The sequence below is a fragment of the Thalassophryne amazonica genome, chromosome 16, assembly GCF_902500255.1.
Source record: "Thalassophryne amazonica chromosome 16, fThaAma1.1, whole genome shotgun sequence".
NCBI classification, from domain to species: Eukaryota; Metazoa; Chordata; class Actinopteri; order Batrachoidiformes; family Batrachoididae; genus Thalassophryne; species Thalassophryne amazonica.
The window spans coordinates 6,799,534-6,823,511 of record NC_047118.1 but is presented as its reverse complement, the minus strand read 5'-3'; the positions used below and the strand labels follow the sequence as shown (position 1 = coordinate 6,823,511).

Here is a 23,978-nt window from a genome sequence, read left to right as displayed (position 1 = left end):
TTCCTCCATTGTCCGTTCATTGCGCCCCCTGTTGTGGGTCCGTGTTCCTACACTTTCACAACAGTGTAGCTTACTTGAAAAAGGAATCCAAGAGCTAAAACCTGCAGTTCCTCAAAAGGCCACTTGAGGGCAGTGACAAAGGTGAGTTAATTTTAAGTGGTAGTTTTGGTGGTCTCAGATGAGCCTGCCTGGAAAAAGAAAAAGTTGCAGTTCCTTGGCTGGCCACTTGATGGTGGCTCCAAAAGCAAGCAGGCTCCCATTGAAGTCCATGTTAAAATGTCCATCTTTAGAGCAGAAATAAACATGCTTACAACCTGGTACCAAAAACAGTTTTAGTCTCTATAGATAGTTTCCTCCTCCATGACAACTGTACGGAGATGAATTTTTTTCCTAACTCCTTAGTTTAAAACATTTTAAGCCCTAACGTTATGCATAATTAATGGCATGGTCACTTTAGGTGACAGCGGCTGAGCAGTGCCCAACTCTCATGGCGCTTGTCCCCTGGCAGCGGCTCCTGTTGTAGAGACTGTGGCTTGTTTCATTTGGATGATTTTCTCACCAACAGCTTCTCCAGCCCAGTCTCACATTTTTTGTTGCTTTTTTTCATAATGGTGTCACACAAAGTCATTAAACTATCACATTTTGGTCACTATTTTTAATCCTAACCGTAACTTAGTTGGGCTTGTCACGCTGTTGAAATGTCCTAAATGATCATCTAATTAATATGTCGCTGATGCAATATTTGCACCGAGTGAGTCTTATTCAATGCTGTGTGCTAACGTGTTAACTTTTAGCATCTAATGGTAGCCTGAGCCATTAAGTCCCTTTAATGCATGATTACTGGGAAAATAAGTGGCTCATAACTTTTAATGTCCTCACCAAAGCAAACCATTATGAGAACCACTGTGTAGTTCCCCAACAAACAATGGACTCGGATACCACTACAGTCTTGGTGCTGTTGGATCTTAGTGCTGCGTTTGATACTGTGGAGCATCATATTTTACTCGATAGGTTGGAGAATCATTTTGGGATTACTGGAACTGCCCTTGCATGGTTGACATCATACCTGTCCAGTCGTTCTTACTGTGTGTTGTGCAATGGCACTTCCTCTGATCTTAGGGACATGAAGTTTGGGGTTCCACAGGGATCCATTTTAGGCCCCCTGCGTTTTTCCCTTTATCAGGCACACCTTGGGAATATACTGCAGTGTTTTAGGATTCCCTTTCATTGCTATGCTGATGACACCCAATTGTACATGCCGATAACTGCTGGTAATTTCATTCACATAAAATCTTTGGAAGATTGCCTTGCATCATTCAGAAGTTGGATGTCTAGTAACTTCCTACTTTTAAATTATGATAAGACTGAAGTTATGGTTCTTGGTCCAGCGAGGTATCGGCATCAATTTGATCAGCTAGCACTTAGCTTAGGTTCCTGTGTTATGCATCATACAGATAAAGTGAGGAATCTTGGGGTAATTTTTGATCCTATGTTGTCTTTTGACCTCCACATTAGAGACATTACAAGGACTGCTTTCTTCCATTTGCGAAATATAGCGAAGATTCGTCCCATCCTGTCTATGACTGATGCTGAGACTTTGATTCATGCATTTGTCTCTTCTAGATTGGACTATTGTAATGCTCTATTTTCTGGTTTACCACAGTCCGGGATTAGGGGTCTTCAACTGGTTGAAAATGCTGCTGCCAGACGTTTGACACACAGCAGAAAACTCGACCACATTGCACCCGTTTTGGCGTCCCTGCACTGGCTTCCGGTCGCTGCAAGATCGGATTTTAGGGTACTGTTATTAGTTTATAAAATTGTTCATGGACTTGCACCTCCCTATCTGGCTGACCTGGCAAGCCCGTATGTACCAGCTCGGGCCCTGCGTTTGCAGGGTGCAGGACTTTTATGTGTTCCCAGGGTGAATAAAAAGTCGGCCGGTCACAGAGCTTTCTCCTACCGTGTCCCAGCTCTGTGGAACGATCTCCCGGCACACATATGACAGTCGGATACTGTGGAGACTTTTAAATCACGTTTAAAGACTCATTTGTTTTCCTTGTTTTATCATTAGTGTTATCAATCAATCAATTTTTTTATATAGCGCCAAATCACAACAAACAGTTGCCCCAAGGCGCTTTATATTGTAAGGCAAGGCCATACAATAATTATGTAAAACCCCAACGGTCAAAACGACCCCCTGTGAGCAAGCACATGGCTACAGTGGGAAGGAAAAACTCCCTTTTAACAGGAAGAAACCTCCAGCAGAACCAGGCTCAGGGAGGGGCAGTCTTCTGCTGGGACTGGTTGGGGCTGAGGGAGAGAACCAGGAAAAAGACATGCTGTGGAGGGGAGCAGAGATCGATCACTAATGATTAAATGCAGAGTGGTGCATAAAGAGAAAGAAACAGTGCATCATGGGAACCCCCCAGCAGTCTACGTCTATAGCAGCATAACTAAGGGATGGTTCAGGGTCACCTGATCCAGCCCTAACTATAAGCTTTAGCAAAAAGGAAAGTTTTAAGCCTAATCTTAAAAGTAGAGAGGGTGTCTGTCTCCCTGATCTGAATTGGGAGCTGGTTCCACAGGAGAGGAACCTGAAAGCTGAAGGCTCTGCCTCCCATTCTACTCTTACAAACCCTAGGAACTACAAGTAAGCCTGCAGTCTGAGAGCGAAGCGCTCTATTGGGGTGATATGGTACTATGAGGTCCCTAAGATAAGATGGGACCTGATTATTCAAAACCTTATAAGTAAGAAGAAGAATTTTAAATTCTATTCTAGAATTAACAGGAAGCCAATGAAGAGAGGCCAATATGGGTGAGATATGCTCTCTCCTTCTAGTCCCCGTCATGATATGATAAAACACTTCACTCTCAGACTGCAGACTTACTTGTAGTTCCTAGGGTTTGTAAGAGTAGAATGGGAGGCAGAGCCTTCAGCTTTCAGGTTCCTCTCCTGTGGAACCAGCTCCCAATTCGGATCAGGGAGACAGACACCCTCTCTACTTTTAAGATTAGGCTTAAAACTTTCCTTTTTGCTAAAGCTTATAGTTAGGGCTGGATCAGGTGACCCTGAACCATCCCTTAGTTATGCTGCTATAGACTTAGACTGCTGGGGGGTTCCCATGATGCACTGAGCGTTTCTTTCTCTTTTTGCTCTGTATGCACCACTCTGCATTTAATCATTAGTGATTGATCTCTGCTCCCCTCCACAGCATGTCTTTTTCCTGGTTCTCTCCCTCAGCCCCAACCAGTCCCAGCAGAAGACTGCCCCTCCCTGAGCCTGGTTCTGCTGGAGGTTTCTTCCTGTTAAAAGGGAGTTTTGCCTTCCCACTGTCGCCAAGTGCTTGCTCACAGGGGGTCGTTTTGACCGTTGGGGTTTTTCCGTAATTATTGTATGACTTTGCCTTACAATATAAAGCGCCTTGTGGCAACTGTTTATTGTGATTTGGCGCTATATAAATAAAATTGATTTGATTTGATGATGTGTTTTTCTTCTTGTATTCTTTTATGGTTTTGTCTTTTTATTGTTTTTAAATTTTTAATTCAGTTTTTTCTGTTTTTATTATGTTGTGTCAAGTGCCTTGAGACAGTCTCCTCGTTAATTGGCGCTATATAAATTAACAAATTTGAATTTGAATTTCAAATGGTTTACTAAACACCCAAACCGCGATTAGCCTGTTAGCTTAGTTGGGTCAGACTTAAAGATTGAGGCGTGTTCAGGCAGGCTCAGCCAATGGAGGTGCCCACGCTCCATCTTTATCCTGCAAAGATATTAGAATCACCAAACACTAGGTCCAGCGACCACAAGAATCCATAAGCTCTTCCCAGGCCTCTTGAAATCTCAAAGGCCGACAACGAAAAGACACAGTTAAAGTCTGGACAGTAGAAGAAGTGTATTTATTGTCATCATACATACAAAATAATTTGTCCTCCTCATTTAATCCATCTTAGTTATTGTTAGATACAGTCCAACCCAGTAGGAGCAGTGGGAACTCCACATCCAGACACAATGCCTTGGACAAGGGCAGAGATAGGAAACGGGCACTGGGTGGAATCTCATCCCAGACCGTCTTGATTCCAGGCCATGAACGAGCCTAAAACCATCTTGACTAAACTGTCTGAGTGTGAGGTTTCATTTACTGTGTGCCGCCTAATTGTGACTTTATGAATATTTTTATGAAGCTGGAGGCTTGAACATAAATGAATCATCACACCCCCAACATTAGTGTTGGAATGTAATTCCCACATGACATGAAACCGCACACACAAAAAGGTGTAGTATTTAACAGCGCGGAGCCAATCTGAGATGCTGTGGGGGTCACACGCAGGTTTTCCAAGGTAACGTGAAACCTGCTGTTTTTCAGGGTCTTCATGCATTTTGTGAATGCAGTGTGTGTTTTATGCACTGCTGTGATAAAGAGCCTTCAGAGCTATTGATTCCACCTGAACATCCTTGGGGTCACTCTGATAGGTTCACAGTAAAGTTCTCTCTGAGCCGCCGATGGATTTTCATCTTGGGCTGTGTCTTGGCACTAGCTCTCCCTGCACAGGAGAGTGATTATCCTAGTCAACCAGCATTGGATTGACTTGTAGGTCACGGGTTCAGTTGAAGCGTTGAGACTTGTATCGACTGACCCTTCAGTCTTTGGTCGGGATACATTAGGTGGAGTAATAAGGGGGTGTGGACACCACCAGAGGATCAACTACTCATACCACCGCTTCAGTCTAGAGACAGACAGTAACTTTAAAGATCCAGTATTTCCACATTCCCCACACACGGCCCACAGGCAAGGATTATGGAAATATATGCATTGGAAAATCAATGTTGTCACCCATTCATTTTTTTAAAGGCGGGTCAACAGCGGTTGTCTCCACTGTGAACGAGACAAGTTAAAATTAAAATGCTGCACACACTGTGGGAACACGTGCTCCTCCGGTGTTATTTGCTGTCTTTTTCCCCACTGGATTAAGCTCCATAGATAACAAAGAATACATCACAGTGCTGCAGATGAGGTGCTCAAAAGCTGCAGTACACTTCAGCAGACCAACTCATCTGCACACGGCACTAACCCCCCCGCCTCAGCCCATGCACCGTCTTCAAGCGCTCCGTATGAATTTGATGAATGACAATGTGCTCAATAGATACCGTGGGGGTTTTCAGATGTAGGTCAATGGATCCGAGGAGCATGATGGCGGTCTCCTGTCATGCACACAAACATATGTGTGACAGGTGTACCCGGGGATTTTTATGCAAGTCCTCCCATGTTACTCAAAGATGCATATTCATTATTTTAACATCTGGGCTCTGGGAATCTATGCACCCCACCGCATCAAAGACCCCATCATCACCCGCCTGAGATGCAGCCAACACACTTAACACACTGAGGGTCTGACACCAAGATCTCTTATAACGAGTATTAAATTGCATGGCCATTCTAAAATGTTGCATCTTGGGTTGGTGAACATTTTTGCATGTAATAATACAGTAAGTGTGCAAATGACAGTAGGATCTTGTGTGCCTTAAAATTTTTTAATCACCTGGTTGCAAAATTAGACAAACACACATATTTCAACTGAAAATGTTATTTATTGAACATTTACCAAATCCATAATGAGCGTGCCTAGAAAATGGTTTGTGTGCTGTTTAACCGGAGGTGTAAGGTGTGTGGCACAAGCCTGGATTCAGCACCACTGCTGTGGAAAAAACCCCTCCTCCCCATGAATAAAGATGATTTTGATTTTATTCATTTACCCTGCTGTAAACACACTCAGGCCTGGTTTCATAAAGCAGTCTAATCTTTTAATCTGTTAAAGTTACTTAGTTGATGATGGTTAGTTGCCCAACATTATCCCTGTTTTGTATCGTCTGCTAAACTTGATTAGCCGTTCTACGTTGGTTGACAATTTTCACGGGCATAGCGGCCCCTATAACACCGTTGCCAAGAAGCGCCTCCAATGCGTGAGAATTTTGTTTACTTCCGGGTTGGTTGCTGTCATGGACTATCCAGGCTTTGTTTCGTTAACTGGCTTCATTAACATTTACTGACACATACAAACTGCAGAACAATGTGTTTAGCTCTTAGCTTAGCAGTTCTTTTTATGTGCACAACGCAGCTCAGCGTAACAGCGATGCCCGGTGGCTAATGTGAGAACTGTCACAAACGCATCATGAGTCGTCTCCTACAACCGCGGTCAAAAGCGGAGGAAGCACTCCTTCTGGAGGAATACAAGCGACGTAGGGGTGCTTGAGTGTTCCATCAAGTCGTGGTACATGATTGCCGCCTTTTTGAGATAAGACACTGAAGTTTTGTCGACTACAATAACATTAGCCTCCTCTGTAGCAGGCTAAAAGCTTTAGTGGGGTAACGCGAAACTTTAGCTGACTAACCGTTTTGTGCAACGACTAATGTCAGAAAATTCAACTAGATGAGTTTGTTCGACTAAACAAGATTAGACTGCTTTATGAAACCAGGCCACAGTGTCTGTTCCATCTGTCTGTGTAGTCGGACACCCTGAACTCAGATATCCTGAACTAAGGCATCAATCTTCAAATGCGTATCTGGCAACAAAAGTGCCGACACTGACTCCAGCGTTAATATATTCTCTTCACATTCACATACTGTTGCCTTGGACTAATCTATTTTAATCAACCATTCTAGGGCGCCCCCTTCCTGCCTGGAGGACTAGACAGCTGCCGAGTTCACCTGCCCTGTTTTGACAGTTGTATTGGCACCACATTGAAAAGTGAAATATTTTAGATGTCAGCTTTACTTTCTTATTTTGTCTGCCACCTCATAATGATTTTTTTCACAACTGTGATATTAGATTACTTATTTATTTATTTGCTTGTCTTTGTCTCGCTTGTGGTGACTGAGGGAGATAGAATTGGTTTAAGTGTGTGCACACATGCGGCATCTGTTTTCTCTGCGTGTCAATAATGTGGTTTAGTCAAGAACACTTTCTGCTTGAGCAAAAGACTGATTATTGATACATTTATATGATTCATAACACAGAGAGAGAGAGAAACCCCACAGAGATTGTAAATGAATCAAAGACGTCACAGCTTAACGTTCCCCAAAAATAGACATTCTGAATGTAAAAACTGGAAACTTAAAACATCCTGCCTTTGAGACAGAGATAAGTGACATCAGTCATTTCAAACTTTTTCATCTCCCATTTCGGACTCAATACTAAGGCGCCAGAGAATGGTTTGAGCAGGAGTGAAGGCCGCGAAATGTACTCGCAATAAGCCTTTCCATCTCATGGTGTCTTCTTATTAAGTATTCATGTTTCAGGTGTTTATAACTTGTGGGGAACACTGTTATCACGGTTCCTTTCAAAAAACCTGTCAGGCAAGAGCAGCCTCTTTAAACTCAGAAGAAGGTGGTGTCACTGAAGTCTGGCATGCTGTTATTTTCAGGAAACAGAGGTGGTGATGGTGATGCACGTTCCGCTGCATGACAATAAGTAAATACTGCAACATAAAAAAAAAAATAGAAAAAGACTAAATCAGGAATTCTTTGTGTTAAATCAGCACGGTGAAGCGGGACAAACCAGAACAGCACTCAGCAGAGCTCTAGCCTCGATCTCCAACACTTTTCTAGCCACTATAGCACCATCCTGCGGTGGCCTCATAGACGTTTGTGTGCTTTGCGTGGAACCAAGGACGAGGCTTCATTTGGATTCATGACAAAAACTGCGTTCACGTACAAAGGTGGAAATGCACATGCGCATTTTTTTTGAATAATTCATAGTGAAATTATACACACATACACCAACTTGCTGTCCACTTCCTTTCTTCAGTGGATGTAGATACTCCCTTGAAGTAATTATTTGCATATAAAAATACTGTGCATCACAACTGATTACACAGGGCCATGTGTGTGTGGGGGGGAGCAACTAAAGAGGAGGAAAATGTATGCAATAAAATAATAATCCAAGTGCTGTTTTTCTAAAAAAATTTTTGTCTTAATTAATAAGTGTATGATACAGTCATGGTGGTTTTATTTTGTCACTCCTGGTTTTTGTTTATTTCTGTGGCTTTACATCCTGTTTTTTTTTTTTTTTTACATTTTTTTCACTGTTGGCATTTGTAGCTTGTTTTCTATGTCTCTCCTGTTCCTTGTTGTTGTAATTACTCTCCAGTGTATTTAAACCCTCCTTGCCATCTCTCAAGTGCCAGACCTTCTAGCTTCCATGTTCTTCGCTATGTTTGATTTCTTGTTGCCGACCGTTGTGATTTCCTTGTGTATTTTGACTTTACCCTGTCATCTGGCTGACTGGGTGACTGTGAGGAGGAAGCGTAGCCCTAAACAGAAGCCCCGTGTACACCGTCAACCCGTTCACATCTCTAACCGTTTTTCCCCACTCGACGATACACTCGCCGAGGATCAAACTCTGGTTATTGGCGACTCTGTTTTGAGAAATGTGAAGTTAGCGACACCAGCAACCATTGTCAATTGTCTTCCGGGGGCCAGAGCAGGCGACATCGAAGGACATTTGAAATTGCTGGCTAAGGCTAAGCGTAAATTTGGTAAGATTGTAATTCACGTCGGCAGTAATGACACTCGGTTACGCCAATCGGAGGTCACTAAAATTAACATTAAATCGGTGTGTAACTTTGCAAAAACAATGTCGGACTCTGTTGTTTTCTCTGGGCCCCTCCCCAATCAGACCGGGAGTGACATGTTTAGCCGCATGTTCTCCTTGAATTGCTGGCTGTCTGAGTGGTGTCCAAAAAATGAGGTGGGCTTCATTGATAATTGGCAAAGCTTCTGGGGAAAACCTGGTCTTGTTAGGAGAGACGGCATCCATCCCACTTTAGAGGGAGCAGCTCTCATTTCTAGAAATCTGGCCAATTTTTTGGGATCCTCCAAACTGTGACTGTCTAGCGTTGGGACCAGGAGGCAGAGCTGTGGTCTTATACACCTCTCTGCAGCTTCTCTCCCCCTGCCATCCCCCTATTACCCCATCCCTGTAGAGACGGTGCCTGCTCCCAGACCACCAATAACTAGCAAAAATCTATTTAAGCATAAAAATTCAAAAAGAAAAAATAATATAGCACCTTCAATTGCACCACAGACTAAAACAGTTAAATGTGGTCTATTAAACATTAGGTCTCTTTCTTCAAAGTCCCTGTTGGTAAATGATATAATAATTGATCAACGTATTGATTTATTCTGCCTAACAGAAACTTGGTTACAGCAGGATGAATATGTTAGTTTAAATGAGTCAACACCCCCGAGTCACACTAACTGTCAGAATGCTCGTAGCACGGGCCGAGGCGGAGGATTAGCAGCAATCTTCCATTCCAGCTTATTAATTAATCAAAAACCTAGACAGAGCTTTAATTCATTTGAAAGCTTCACTCTTAGTCTTGTCCATCCAAATTGGAAGTCCCAAAAACCAGTTTTATTTATCTATCGTCCACCTGGTCGTTACTGTGAGTTTCTCTGTGAATTTTCAGACCTTTTGTCTGACTTAGTGCTTAGCTCAGATAAGATAATTATAGTGGGCGATTTTAACATCCACACAGATGCTGAGAATGACAGCCTCAACACTGCATTTAATCTATTATTAGACTCTATCGGCTTTGCTCAAAAAGTAAATGAGTCCACCCACCACTTTAATCATATTTTAGATCTTGTTCTGACTTATGGTATGGAAATAGAAGACTTAACAGTATTCCCTGAAAACTCCCTTTTGTCTGATCATTTTTAATAACATTTACATTTACCCTGATGGACTACCCTGCAGTGGGGAATAAGTTTCATTACACTAGAAGTCTTTCAGAAAGCGCTGTAACTAGGTTTAAGGATATGATTCCTTCTTTATGTTCTCTAATGTCATATACCAACACAGAGCAGAGTAGCTACCTAAACTCTGTAAGGGAGTTAGAGTATCTTGTCAATAGTTTTACATCCTCATTGAAGACAACTTTGGATGCTGTAGCTCCTCTGAAAAAGAGAGCTTTAAATCAGAAGTGTCTGACTCCGTGGTATAACTCACAAACTCGTAGCTTAAAGCTGATAACCCGTAAGTTGGAGAGGAAATGGCGTCTCACTAATTTAGAAGATCTTCACTTAGCCTGGAAAAAGAGTTTGTTGCTCTATAAGAAAGCCCTTCGTGAAGCTAGGAGATCTTTCTACTCATCACTAATTGAAGAAAATAAGAACAACCCCAGGTTTCTTTTCAGCACTGTAGCCAGGCTGACAAAGAGTCAGAGCTCTATTGAGCTGAGTATTCCATTAACTTTAACTAGTAATGACTTCATGACTTTCTTTGCTAACAAAATTTTGACTATTAGAGAAAAAATTACTCATAACCATCCCAAAGATGTATCGTTATCTTTGGCTGCTTTCAGTGATGCCGGTATTTGGTTAGACTCTTTCTCTCCGATTGTTCTGTCTGAGTTATTTTCATTAGTTACTTCATCCAAACCATCAACATGCTTATTAGACCCCATTCCTACCAGGCTGCTCAAGGAAGTCCTACCATTATTTAATGCTTCAATCTTAAATATGATCAATCTATCTTTGTTAGTTGGTTATGTACCACAGGCCTTTAAGGTGGCAGTAATTAAACCATTACTTAAAAAGCCATCACTTGACCCAGCTATCTTAGCTAATTATAGGCCAATCTCCAACCTTCCTTTTCTCTCAAAGATTCTTGAGAGGGTAGTTGTAAAACAGCTAACTGATCACCTGCAGAGGAATGGTCTATTTGAAGAGTTTCAGTCAGGTTTTAGAATTCATCATAGTACAGAAACAGCATTAGTGAAGGTTACAAATGATCTTCTTATGGCTTCGGACAGTGGACTTATCTCTGTGCTTGTTCTGTTGGACCTCAGTGCTGCTTTTGATACTGTTGACCATAAAATTTTATTACAGAGATTAGAGCATGTCATAGGTATTAAAGGCATTGCGCTGCGGTGGTTTGAATCATATTTGTCTAATAGATTACAGTTTGTTCATGTAAATGGGGAATCTTCTTCACAGACTAAAGTTAATTATGGAGTTCCACAAGGTTCTGTGCTAGGACCAATTTTATTCACTTTATACATGCTTCCCTTGGGCAGTATTATTAGACGGTATTGCTTAAATTTTCATTGTTACGCAGATGATACCCAGCTTTATCTATCCATGAAGCCAGAGGATACGCACCAATTAGCTAAACTGCAGGATTGTCTTACAGACATAAAGACATGGATGACCTCTAATTTCCTGCTTTTAAACTCAGATAAAACTGAAGTTATTGTACTTGGCCCCACAAATCTTAGAAGCATGGTGTCTAACCAGATCGTTACTCTGGATGGCATTTCCCTGATCTCTAGTAATACTGTGAGAAATCTTGGAGTTATTTTTGATCAGGATATGTCATTCAAAGCGCATATTAAACAAATATGTAGGACTTGCCTTTTTGCATTTACGCAATATCTCTAAAATCAGAAAGGTCTTGTCTCAGAGTGATGCTGAAAAACTAATTCATGCATTTATTTCCTCTAGGCTGGACTATTGTAATTCATTATTATCAGGTTGTCCTAAAAGTTCCCTAAAAAGCCTTCAGTTGGTTCAGAATGCTGCAGCTAGAGTACTGACGGGGACTAGCAGGAGAGAGCATATCTCACCCGTGTTGGCCTCCCTTCATTGGCTTCCTGTTAATGCTAGAATAGAATTTAAAATTCTTCTTCTTACTTATAAGGTTTTGAATAATCAGGTCCCATCTTATCTTAGGGACCTCGTAGTACCATATTACCCCATTAGAGCGCTTCGCTCTCAGACTGCGGGCTTACTTGTAGTTCCTAGGGTTTGTAAGAGTAGAATGGGAGGCAGAGCCTTCAGCTTTCAGGCTCCTCTCCTGTGGAACCAGCTCCCAATTCAGATCAGGGAGACAGATACCCTCTCTACTTTTAAGATTAGGCTTAAAACTTTCCTTTTCGCTAAGGCTTATAGTTAGGGCTGGATCGGGTGACCCTGGACCATCCCTTGGTTATGTTGCTTTAGACGTAGACTGTGTTTCATAATTATTGTATGGCCTTGCCTTGCAATGTGGAGCGCCTTGGGGCAACTGTTTGTTGTGATTTGGCGCTATACAAGAAAAAAGTTGATTGATTGATTGATTGATCTTTAGGCAGTTTGTATTGGTATGTGTGCTAACTGTGTTCTGACTCTCGGCTCTTCCCTTGGACTGCTGGATTGCCATTCTCGCGTGTACGTTGTACCACACATACTGATGACACTGTTTCCTGACCTCCTGCCTGCTTATTTAGTTTAGTTACCAGCTATTGGCCCGTGTGCTGTGCTTTGTTGGACTGTTTTCCTGTTGTGAAGCATCCATTTCATGTACAGCAGTTGTCAATAAAACTGTTTATTTACTTGTGTTGTTCCCTGCTCTGGGGTCACCAGTCCAGTAAAATCCCCATTGTTAAATTAGCATTGACAGTGAACAGATGGCCAGAGTAGGACCATATGTACACTGTTAGTTTTACACTGGTGAGTTTACTGTGTAGACAGCATATGTGGCCTTGTGACAGTTCTCTTAAATGATATATTGTACAAATGTTCACTCATTTGCATATACGTATATATATAAAAAACTCATTGTGCATTCTTAAAATATTTTCTCATTACTGTATTTCTATTTGTTGAAGTTTATTTTGTCAAATCAAATACAGCATGACATTATTGGTAACATATGAGGATAGTGTGATGGACAGTACTACGCTTGTCACAGTAATTACTTTGGTTGGATGATATATTGTTCCAGAAGTAACTGCAATAAACAGTATTAACATGTTGATATTACAGTAATTTTTTTGACACCAAATAGGCAAAAAATGCAAAGAGGATGATGAAAGTGCAATAACTATTAATTCTTCTGACTAGTTAGACATTAGAATTAGAATTTAGAATAATAAAACACAATGAAAGAAAAATATAAAATGGACTCTTGGGTTGTGTTAAAAACAAACAAACATAAAAACAAAATTGAACTCATTTGAGTTAATATTCTTGCCTTTCACATTTGGCTTAAACCCTGAACATTCCCACTGTGGAGTGCAGATTTGAAACCCGGTCCATTTGGACTCGTTCTTCTAACTGTCAGAGGAGTCGCTGGAGCGTGTCCTTATTCACTGCCAAAGCACTTCTTGAGAACGAGAAGCGTTAATGAGGGACATCAGGAAGCTTGAGGGTGAGGAGATACATCTAAAACCTGTTTGAAACTGGGTGTGTGTGTGTGTGGGGGGGGTTGCTTCACTACTTAAAATATTTTGCTCTTCACTAGAATTTAGAGGGCAGTGAGGAGTAGAATTTTCCCCGTTTCTGCTGCACACTGTGGTCCAAAGAATGTGTTGGTCTTTAGGTGTGTGTATATATATATATATATATATATATATATATATATATATACGTGTGTGTGTGTATGTGTATATATGTATGTGATTGTGTAGATATGTATTTATGAAATTGTGTTTATGTTTGCATGCATGTATATATTATTTTTTTTAGTATATGGGGTGGGTATTTATAAGCTTTGCTTCTGCCCTCACTCTTTCGGCCACACGGGATCTTTGTAAAGTTGTTTTGTCATGAGTTTTTTTTTTGTTGAATTGTGTGCCGAATAAACTCATTCATTCATTCAAACGCTGGTCACCATCTGCCATAAAATGGAAAAAAATAACAAAAATGAGACAAAAAAAGGGTGTCTCTTCGACCGCTCCCTTGTTTTTGTACTCGGTGTCGCCACAGCAAATCCAAGGTGGATCTGCATGTGGAATTGGCACACGTTTGACGCCGGATCCCCTTCCTGACGCAACTCCACGCTACATGGAGAAACGCAGCAAGGGTGGGGTTTGAACTGGGAACCTTCCGCACTGAAGTCAGACCATTTGGCCACCACCCCTGCTAAAAAAACAACAACAACAAAAAAAAAACAAGACAAAACATGACTTTATTTTCCGACCTTTTGGGCGAAAATTATGCAGTTGTTGTAAAAACCCACGCAGTCGTCTCAAGTATCACACCATCGTCACTTGACCTTGCTGATTGCGCACAGAGGTGACGGGTTCATGTTGAAATAGAAGTAATGAGTGCTGAGTGACTTTTATGCAGTCGCCCAGCTGCATCCTCTCCAAATGATCAAAATAAAGTCACCTGAAGATGCTCAAGCCTGTGATGTCACGGGTACATTGTGGGAGTTTAGAGTTGGCACTAATTAGGTAAAAAATCAAAGAAGACATGGAACAAAATGCACATTTTTTTGAATATCTCATCAACCAAGAAGTCTAGATGTATCGAACTTGTTAGGAATATTATTTGGAGGGATATCTAGAGGTGGTTCGGTTTTGCAACAGTTAGATGAAAGATCAAGGAAAACACAGTCCATCATGATGTATCGTGAGAGATTAGAGTTGGTACTAGAAGCCAATCAGGCTCCATTGTAAAGAGCTGAGTCCTGTAACGCTCCATTCTCATATTCACAATTATGTATCCCAGAAAGTCACAGTTTGAGACCTTGTCCCTACCTTGGAAAACCTTAGAGGGTTTATCAGGGAATAAAAGATCTTTTTAATCTTACATCCAGGAGAGTTGCTGGACTGATTATTGCACATAAAACCGTAAGATCCATTGCGATATAAACATGAAGCCTAACTGACCACACTCTTGCCCTGAGTTCATTATAATCAGCCTCCATTCTCCAATAAATCCACACCTTCATCGTTCTCTTTTGCACTCTGCAACAGCACCGCCTATTATCCATCCCCCTCTTTAAATGTACTTTATGCACAGAGGAATTATGAGTTTGTTTCTGCATAAAGTGTTGCATGCCAAAGGGAAAAAAACTAGAGCATTACCAACAGCCCATTAAAACTGTAATAAACCAGGCCGTGACAACTGGCGACGCTGTCACACAAGCAATTACAGTCAGTTAATTAATTATAAACAGACTTTTCTGTTGTATACGTGATTCGTGTTAAAAACAAAAATCACAAGGAAGGGAAAGATCAAAGAGAATTTATTTACCATCTCAATCGAATTTATGTTCAGTTGAAACTAAGAGTTTGATTTCTTAAGTACAGTCGTGCGTCAAACGGTGCGTGTACATGCACAGCTCTCGCACAATGATCACGTTTGCACGAAGCATGTTTGTGTGGAACAAAATCTGGATGAAACACAAATGTCACAGTAATTCCAGTAAAGATTTTTTAAAAAGAAAAACAAATGAGTATGGTCAATAAGCTGTTTTGTATTTTTTGCAGATTACGTTCGTCTCCAAACCCATTTCCACTGTTCGTGCTCTGAGGTTGGTCTGTTTTGGGTTTCAGCGATCAGCGTTCATTTTTCGTAGCTTAGCTGGAAGGTTGTCCTCTTTCCTGGATCCAGCGAGCAGTACTGGACTGTGCATGGGCACAGAAGCAGTGATCAGCGTGGGCGTCAGACTTTGTTGGTACAGGTCTCCGGTAGACTGGGTCATGGGTTCAAAACCCACCTTGAGGGACTTGAGCTGCAGCCGGTTTTCTGGCTCGGCGCCAGGCGAGGAGCTGAGGCGTTGTATCTTGAGAGGCAGGTCTCCTGTGCTGCAGGCCTTCTCAGAGTGCTGGGAGGTCAGCAGAAGCACCTTCCTCTGCAGGTCCTCCTTCCCCGTTGAACTCATCCTCTGCAGTTTGCTCGGCAGCCGACCGCCGGCTCCCCTCTGACGGCACATTTCCTCTGAAATGTTGATGCAGTCCACGGAAAGTACACGGTCGCGATGGGATCCGTGACTCTCAGTCAGAGCCAGGTTGGGCGTGGGTAGAGGGGAGGGCAGTGAGTTCTTCTCTTCGTACTCCTTCATGCTGTACGGTGGGGTTGGTACCTCGAACGTGCTGTGGAACTGAGAGTAATCCACTCTGAAAAAGCCTTCCTCCAGAGACATAACTGGCAGGAAGCGATGGCCCCATAAAACTTCATCTTCGGTGTATGACGTGCGGGCCTGGCAGGTCATACCTGTAAACACAGTCATGTAAAAATAGTAATAACTGTCACTGACGGAAGTTTAAGACAACACTAATTGCTAATTGCATAATGAAAAGGCAAAAGCCTCTCCTCTTATCTTAGAAGTACCCTAAATTATTTTTTTTCCTTCTCACTAGATGGTGTACCAGCTCTGTTATTAATATAAAACAAAGATTCCCTTCTCGGCCACTCCCCCCCCAATCATGCAGAAGGTAGCTGGACACTGCCATAACACTGCCATCCACCATTTTGGTCAAAAATTCAACTATTATGCAATGAGTAATGATATGTTCCATACAAATGAAGGGCATCACCAGGTGCTGGAAAATGAAAATAATCCTGTAGTTATTCTTGTTTAAAAATACCCAATATGAAAATTATGCTAAAACAAAACAATAATCATAAAATCAATTCTGAACAACTGGTAACATCACTAGGCATCCTGGAGTATGGCTGGTATACTATGTGATAGAGTCAAACGTTGCATTTCAGCTAGGAACAGTCAGTTCCATCAGGATTGAGGAGGAGAGAGAGAGAGAGAGAGAGAGAGAGAGAGAGAGAGAGAGAGAGAGAGAGAGAGAGAGAGAGAGAGAGAGAGAGAGAGAGAGAGAGAGAGAGAGAGAGAGAGAGAGAGAGAGAGAGAGAGAGAGAGAGAGAGAGAGAGAGAGAGAGAGAGAGAGAGAGAGAGAGAGAGAGAGAGAGAGAGAGAGAGAGAGAGAGAGAGGAGAGAGAGAGAGAGAGAGAGACTCAACAAAAATATAAACGCAACACTTTTGGTTTTGCTCCCATTTTGTATGAGATGAACTCAAAGATCTAAAACTTTTTCCACATACACAATATCACCATTTCCCTCAAATATTGTTCACAAACCAGTCTAAATCTGTGATAGTGAGCACTTCTCCTTTGCTGAGATAATCCATCCCACCTCACAGGTGTGCCATATCAAGATGCTGATTAGACACCATGATTAGTGCACAGGTGTGCCTTAGACTGCCCACAATAAAAGGCCACTCTGAAAGGTGCAGTTTTATCACACAGCACAATGCCACAGATGTCGCAAGATTTGAGGGAGCGTGCAACTGGAATGCTGACAGCAGGAATGTCAACCAGAGCTGTTGCTCGTGTATTGAATGTTCATTTCTCTACCATAAGCCGTCTCCAAAAGCGTTTCAGAGAATTTGGCAGTACATCCAACCAGCCTCACAACCGCAGACCACGTGTAACCACACCAGCCCAGGACCTCCACATCCAGTATGTTCACCTCCAAGATCGTCTGAGACCAGCCACTCGGACAGCTGCTGAAACAATCGGTTTGCATAACCAAAGAATTTCTGCACAAACTGTCAGAAACCATCTCAGGGAAGCTCATCTGCATGCTCGTCGTCCTCATCGGGGTCTCGACCTGACTCCAGTTCGTCGTCGTAACTGACTTGAGTGGGCAAATGCTCACATTCGCTGGCGTTTGGCACGTTGGAGAGGTGTTCTCTTCACGGATGAATCCCGGTTCACACTGTCCGGGGCAGATGGCAGACAGCGTGTGTGGCGTTGTGTGGGTGAGCGGTTTTCTGATGTCGATGTTGTGGATCGAGTGGCCCATGGTGGTGGTGGGGTTATGGTATGGGCAGGCGTCTGTTATGAATGAAGAACACAGGTGCATTTTATTGATGGCATTTTGAATGCACAGAGATACCGTGATGAGATCCTGAGGCCCGTTGTTGTGCCATACATCCAAGAACATCACCTCATGTTGCAGCAGGATAATGCACGGCCCCATGTTGCAAGGATCTGTACACAGTTCTTGGAAGCTGAAAATGTCCCAGTTCTTGCATGGCCGGCATACTCACCGGACATGTCACCAATTGAGCATGTTTGGGATGCTCTGGACCGGCGTATACGACAGCGTGTACCAGTTCCTGCCAATATCCAGCAACTTCACACAGCCATTGAAGAGGAGTGGACCAACATTCCACAGGCCACAATTGACAACCTGATCAACTCTATGCAAAGGAGATGTGTTGCACTGCATGAGGCAAATGGTGGTCACACCAGATACTGACTGGTACCCCCCCCCCCCCCCAATAAAACAAAACTGCATCTTTCAGAGTGGCCTTTTATTGTGGGCAGTCTAAGGCACACCTGTGCACTAATCATGGTGTCTAATCAGCATCTTGGTATGGCACACCTGTGAAGTGGGATGGATTATCTCAGCAAAGGAGAAGCGCTCACTATCACAGATTTAGCCTGGTTTGTGAACAATATTTGAGGGAAATGGTGATATTGTGTATGTGGAAAAAGTTTTAGATCTTTGAGTTCATCTCACACAAAATGGGAGCAAAACCAAAAGTGTTGTGTTTATATTTTTGTTGAGTGTGTGTATATATATATATATATATATATATATATATATATATATATATATATATATATATATATATATATATATATATATATATATATATATACACGAGGTCTGTCCATAAAGTATCGTACCTTTTTATTTTTTTCAAAAACTATATGGATTTCATTCATATGTTTTTATGTCAGACATGCTTGAACCCTCGTGCGCATGCGTGAGTTTTTCCATGCCTGTCAGTGACGTCATTCGCCTGTGAGCACGCCTTGTGGAAGGAGTGGTCCCGCCCCCTCGTCGGATTTTCATTGTCTGGAAATGGCGGAATGAAAAGGACTTTTTTTCCATCAGAATTTTTTCAGAAGCTGTTAGAGACTGGCACCTGGAAACCATTCGAAAAATTTATCTGGCTTTCAGTGAAACTTTTACGGGCTTCACAGAGAATAAGGACCCCTTTAAAGGACGGTCGGTGCGCCGCGCTGCGAGCTGCGACGATGCGGCACAAACCACTGGATCATTTCTAAGCTGATGGCTCTGTGGATACGAGACCGTCGTGTGCTCTTTCTCTGGTTATCACAAGACCTGGACATCAGCCATTTTCCGGCAGATTTCACTTTTAACAAGAGATTTTGTCATGGAAAGCCGCGCGGAGGCTTCGCGCGTCACGACCGATTCGCTGATGAAGCGAGACAAAGGAACACCTCCGTTTCGGAGTGTTAGAGGAGAAGTTGGGACATGTCCAGCTCTCCACAAGTTCTTTTATACTCACTCGACTGGTAAGCATGAAATGATCCAGTGGTTTGTGCCGCATCGTCGCAGCTCGCAGCGCGGCGCACCGACCGTCCTTTAAAGGGGTCCTTAAACCTGTAGTTAAAGTCCTTATTCTCTGTGAAGCCCGTAAAATTTTCACTGAAAGCCAGATAAATTTTTCGAATGGTTTCCAGGTGCCAGTCACTAACAGCTTCTGAAAAAATTCTGATGGAAAAAAAGTCCTTTTCATTCCGCCATTTCCAGACAATGAAAATCCGACGAGGGGGCGGGACCACTCCTTCCGCAAGGCGTGCTCACAGGCGAATTACGTCACCGACAGGCGTGGAAAAACTCACGCATGCGCACGAGGGTACAAGCATGTCTGACGTAAAAACATATGAATGAAATCCATATAGTTTTTGAAAAAAATAAAAAGGTACGATACTTTATGGACAGACCTCGTGTGTATATATATATATATATATATATATATATATATATATATGAGGTCTGTTAGAAAAGTATCCGACCTTATTATTTTTTTTTAAAAAACCATATGGATTTGAATCACGTGTGATTACATCAGCCATGCTTGAACCCTCATGGGCATGCGTGAGTTTTTCCACGCCTGTCGGTGACGTAATTCGCCTGTGAGCACGCCTTGTGGAAGGAGTGGTCCACCCCCCTCGTCGGAATTCCTTTGTCTGAGACGTTGCTGAGAAACTGGCGCTGTGCTTGATCAAAATTTTTTCAGAAACTGTGAGGCACATCCGAGTGGATGCCATTCGAGAAATTCAGCTGGTTTTCTGTGAAAATTTTAACGGCTGATGAGAGATTTTGGATTGTTTCTATCGCTGTAAGGACTTTCCACGGAGCGGGACGTCGTCATCATGTTTCAAGCTGAAAACCTCCAAATTTAAGCCTCTGTTAACCCAGGACGTCGTGAGAGAACAGAGAACTTTCAGAAGAGGTTGGAATCAGCAGTTTATCCGGACATTCCACTGTTAAAGGAGATTTTTTTTAATGAAAGACGTGCGGACGGATTGGCGCGTTGGCTTGCAGCCGGCGCAGCGCGCCCGCCACAGGAAAAACACCACCGTTGGAAGCCTTAAGGACAAGTTGGAACATGCCCTGCTGTTAAACAATTTCTCAGATACTCACTCAACTGAAAGCCACCAAAAGCTGCCTGTTTTTTACAAATGGTTATCAACACGGAGGTGTTTTTCCTGTGCCGTCGCACTGCGCCGGCTGCGTCCCGATGCGTGGACCCGTCCGCACGTCTTTCATTAATAAAATCTCCTTTAACAGTGGAATGTCTGGATAAACTGCTGATCCCGACCTCTTCTGAAAGTTCTCTGTTCTCTCACGACATCCTGGGTCAACAGAGGCTTAAATTTGGAGGTTTTCAGCTTGAAACAGGATGACGATGTCGCCTTGGAGCGCTGCGCGACGTCCCGCTCCGTGGGAAGTCCTTACAGCGATAGAAACAATCCAAAATCTCTCATCAGTCGTTAAAATTTTCACAGAAAACCAGCTGAATTTCTCGAATGGCGTCCACTCGGATGTGCCTCACAGTTTCTGAAAAATTTTTGATCAAGCACAGCGCCAATCTCTCAGCAACTTCTCAGACAATGAAAATCCGACGAGGGGGCTGGACCACTCCTTCCACAAGGCGTGCTCACAGGCGAATGACGTCACTGACAGGCGTGGAAAAACTCACGCATGCGCACAAGGGTTCAAGCTTGGCTGATGTAATCACACGTGATTCGAATCCATATAGTTTTTTTTTTTTTTGTTGAAGTTTTGTTAAGTTGAAGATGCGTGAGTGAGTGTTTGAGAAATTTTCTAAAATTTTTAAGGTTATCTACTAATGTAAACAACAGGTTGGTCACCTTCATGTCCCACAGCAGCCTGAATTCAAGGTTCTTGAAATGTTGCAATATCACCACCTGGTGGACTTTTACCATTAGTGCAGATAAGATAGAATATCAAATAGAGCTCTAGTTTCCTATGATCAGCCATAATACTTTGAACACTGACAGGTGACATGAATAACGTTGATTATCTTGTTACAGTAACACCTGTGTGGGATATATCAGGCATCAAGTTAACGTTTTGCCCTCGAAGTTGATGTGTCGGAAGCAGGAACAATGAGGAAAGATGTGAGTGTGTTCTAATTCAGCAGAAGGATCTGCTCCGAACATGTTGGTGAGATACCACTGCACACCTTTAGAGGTCTAGAGGAGTCGATGCCTCAGCGGGTCAGGGCTGTGACTGGTGGCAAAATGGGGTCTTGCACAATATTAGGCAGGTGGTCACAGTGTTATGGCTGATTGGTGTATATGCTTCCTGTTCTCCTTCCTTTTGTCTGTCCAGGTTTGAAGGTGTACATTCATCAATGGTTGTAATAATTCTAGCTGAGGAGTCTCGGCTGAGTTCCAAAATAGCTGCTTGTCTTTATTATTGCTGTAAAGATGAAAAATTCCTTTTTCTTTCATTTTTTTATTTTGTGTTGTAAAAATCTTCTTTTATGTTTAGATAAAAGGCACGGCTCATCCAGCTGAAGCTCAGCTTCAGAGCAATGAGGACATCAATCACACTTGCTTCGTGACAAGTGTCTCAGCGTTTTGCAAATCTGCAGCTGTAACATTCAGTGTTTCTCAGAGGAGACTTGTTTTCTGAGAGAAGCATGTTTTTGCAGTGAATCATTTCTACTGAATTATTTAATTATTGACTTTGGGCTCCTGATGGTCTCTGAGACCCGGCGGGATCAGATGTGCTCAGTGGCTGCAGCACATCTTCGTTTGCAGTAATATTTTTTCAGTGTAAACTGCCTCCCATCTGTTAATATCTCTCTCTCACTCACTCACACACACACACACACACACACACACACACACACACACACACACACACACACACACACACACACACACACACACACACACACACACACACACACACACACACACACACACACACACACATTAATGATTGATCTAAATCCTTTTCACACAGTGAATTTACAGGAACACACTTTGACATCCGGTCATAAACGTAGATACATGTGTTACTACTTTACAGCGACAATCTGTTATACAAACATAAAATACAGTGACGGGAAAGTATCATAAAAGGAAAACAGCTGTAAAAATATCATTAATGATATTAATATGGTCATAAGAGACGGAGTGTTTGTTTACAGCACTAAAACAAACAGCTGTGATAAATTAACCATTAAATAAAATGATTATTTCTCAGTGTTTAGATACACTTCTCTTCTATTTCTGTTCATTTTAATAAAATTATTGTGTAAAAATGATGAATTATGAAATGCACCGGTCGGTGAAACATTTTTTAATCTTTGTTTTTTTTTGTTTTTTTTACCAGAGCAAATTAATTCAGCAAGTTGATTAATACTGATGAACTTGATGAAATCTATTGGTTGAGCAAGTATGATTAATAAATGGAAGAGTTTTGACTGTGTTTGTCTCCAAAGTGAAGGTCACACAATGTCGACATCCAGTGATATTTTACCCCGTAACGTCATAACTAAGCACGACAGATGGTGCAAACATTTTAAAACTGTATTAACCAATAATTTGAATCACTTTTTTTTTTCCAAAACTGGAGCAACTTTACCTTTTTTGTACAAACTGAAACTTTTGTCACCATTTTTGCTGTTTTTACCCTATAACTCCATAGAATTCAGTCATAAATAGTCCAAACTGTACCTTTTTGGTATCATTATGATCACAAAAATAATGTGGTATACTGTTCAATATGATTTGAAGATTTATCAATTCTTCATGGACCCCCTACCTGGCTACAACTACCACCCTGGGATTGCCTTTACACATTTTTTGTGTAGGTCATGGTGCACCGAGGGTGGATTGCAAGTGTTGTTTAGTCCCCTTAAGTGGTACTAAAAACCTGTTTGGCACATGGCCTAATTTAACAAGGAGAACAATATAGTAAATGCACTCCATTTAAATAGCACTTTCCCATCTGAATCTGAATAGTGCTTTATAGTGATGCCTCACATTCACCCAGTCAAATACCAAAGTCAAGGTTCTGCTATGCAAGGCGCTCACTACACCCCAGGAGCAACTAGGGGTGTAAGAACTTTGCCCAATGGCTCTTAGTGATTGTATGATCTGGTGGGGATTTGAACTGATGATGCTCTGGTCTCAAGCCCAACACTTAACCACTAGACCATCACCTCCTGGCAAGTTCCCGTATGTGATGGAGATGTGCCGACATATAATTACAAAAAAATGGATTTTCAGACGGCTTCTGTTTATTGGTGTTGTTGAAGTCTTTCAATTAAATCTGCTCTCCATTCTGTAATTGGCTTGTCTTCCAGCACTCTTTACACATCAATACATAATGAATATTGATCCCGTCTTTGTATGTCTTCAGTGCATTGACTTGACTCTCTACTTCAAGACAATCATTTGTTGAGAACCAGACGGGTTGTGATTAAGCATCGTGTAATTAGAAACAAAGTACTGATTCCCTGCCTGTATCAGTACAGGTGGTTATATCGGAGTGCGTGTTTTCGACGATCTTGTTCCACTCAGCTTCTGCTCTCATAAAACAATCTTCTTGACATTTCTGTTTCTTGGAATACTTAGCAATCAATAAACCCTTGCAATGTGTTTTTTTTTCCTTCATCCACTGGTTGCACACCCTGAACGTTGGTGTTAAACACCTCATTTATCTGCAGCCTAATCAGGTCACAGAATGACGTAGCTATAACTCATCGCCAACCACAGGAACCTTCAACAGCAAAACACTGACAAAACACAACACTTCATTCGGTAATGGAATCAACCTTACATGGAGAGAGACAGATATATTAGAATAAAAGAGGCCAT

The 23,978-nt window shown here is 42.1% G+C and overlaps 1 protein-coding gene across 1 annotated transcript in view; it reads right to left on the bottom strand.

The window, feature by feature from the left end:
• Positions 1 to 15,305: 15,305 nt before the first annotated feature.
• The window catches only part of kcnj19a (potassium inwardly rectifying channel subfamily J member 19a), a 33,629-nt gene continuing 24,956 nt past the window's right edge, over positions 15,306 to 23,978 (bottom strand). Inside the window, exon 3 of the mRNA XM_034190343.1 lies at positions 15,306 to 15,989. Coding sequence (XP_034046234.1) covers positions 15,325 to 15,989 — 665 coding nt within the window. The 3' untranslated portion in view covers positions 15,306 to 15,324. The remainder of the gene's footprint in view (positions 15,990 to 23,978) is intronic.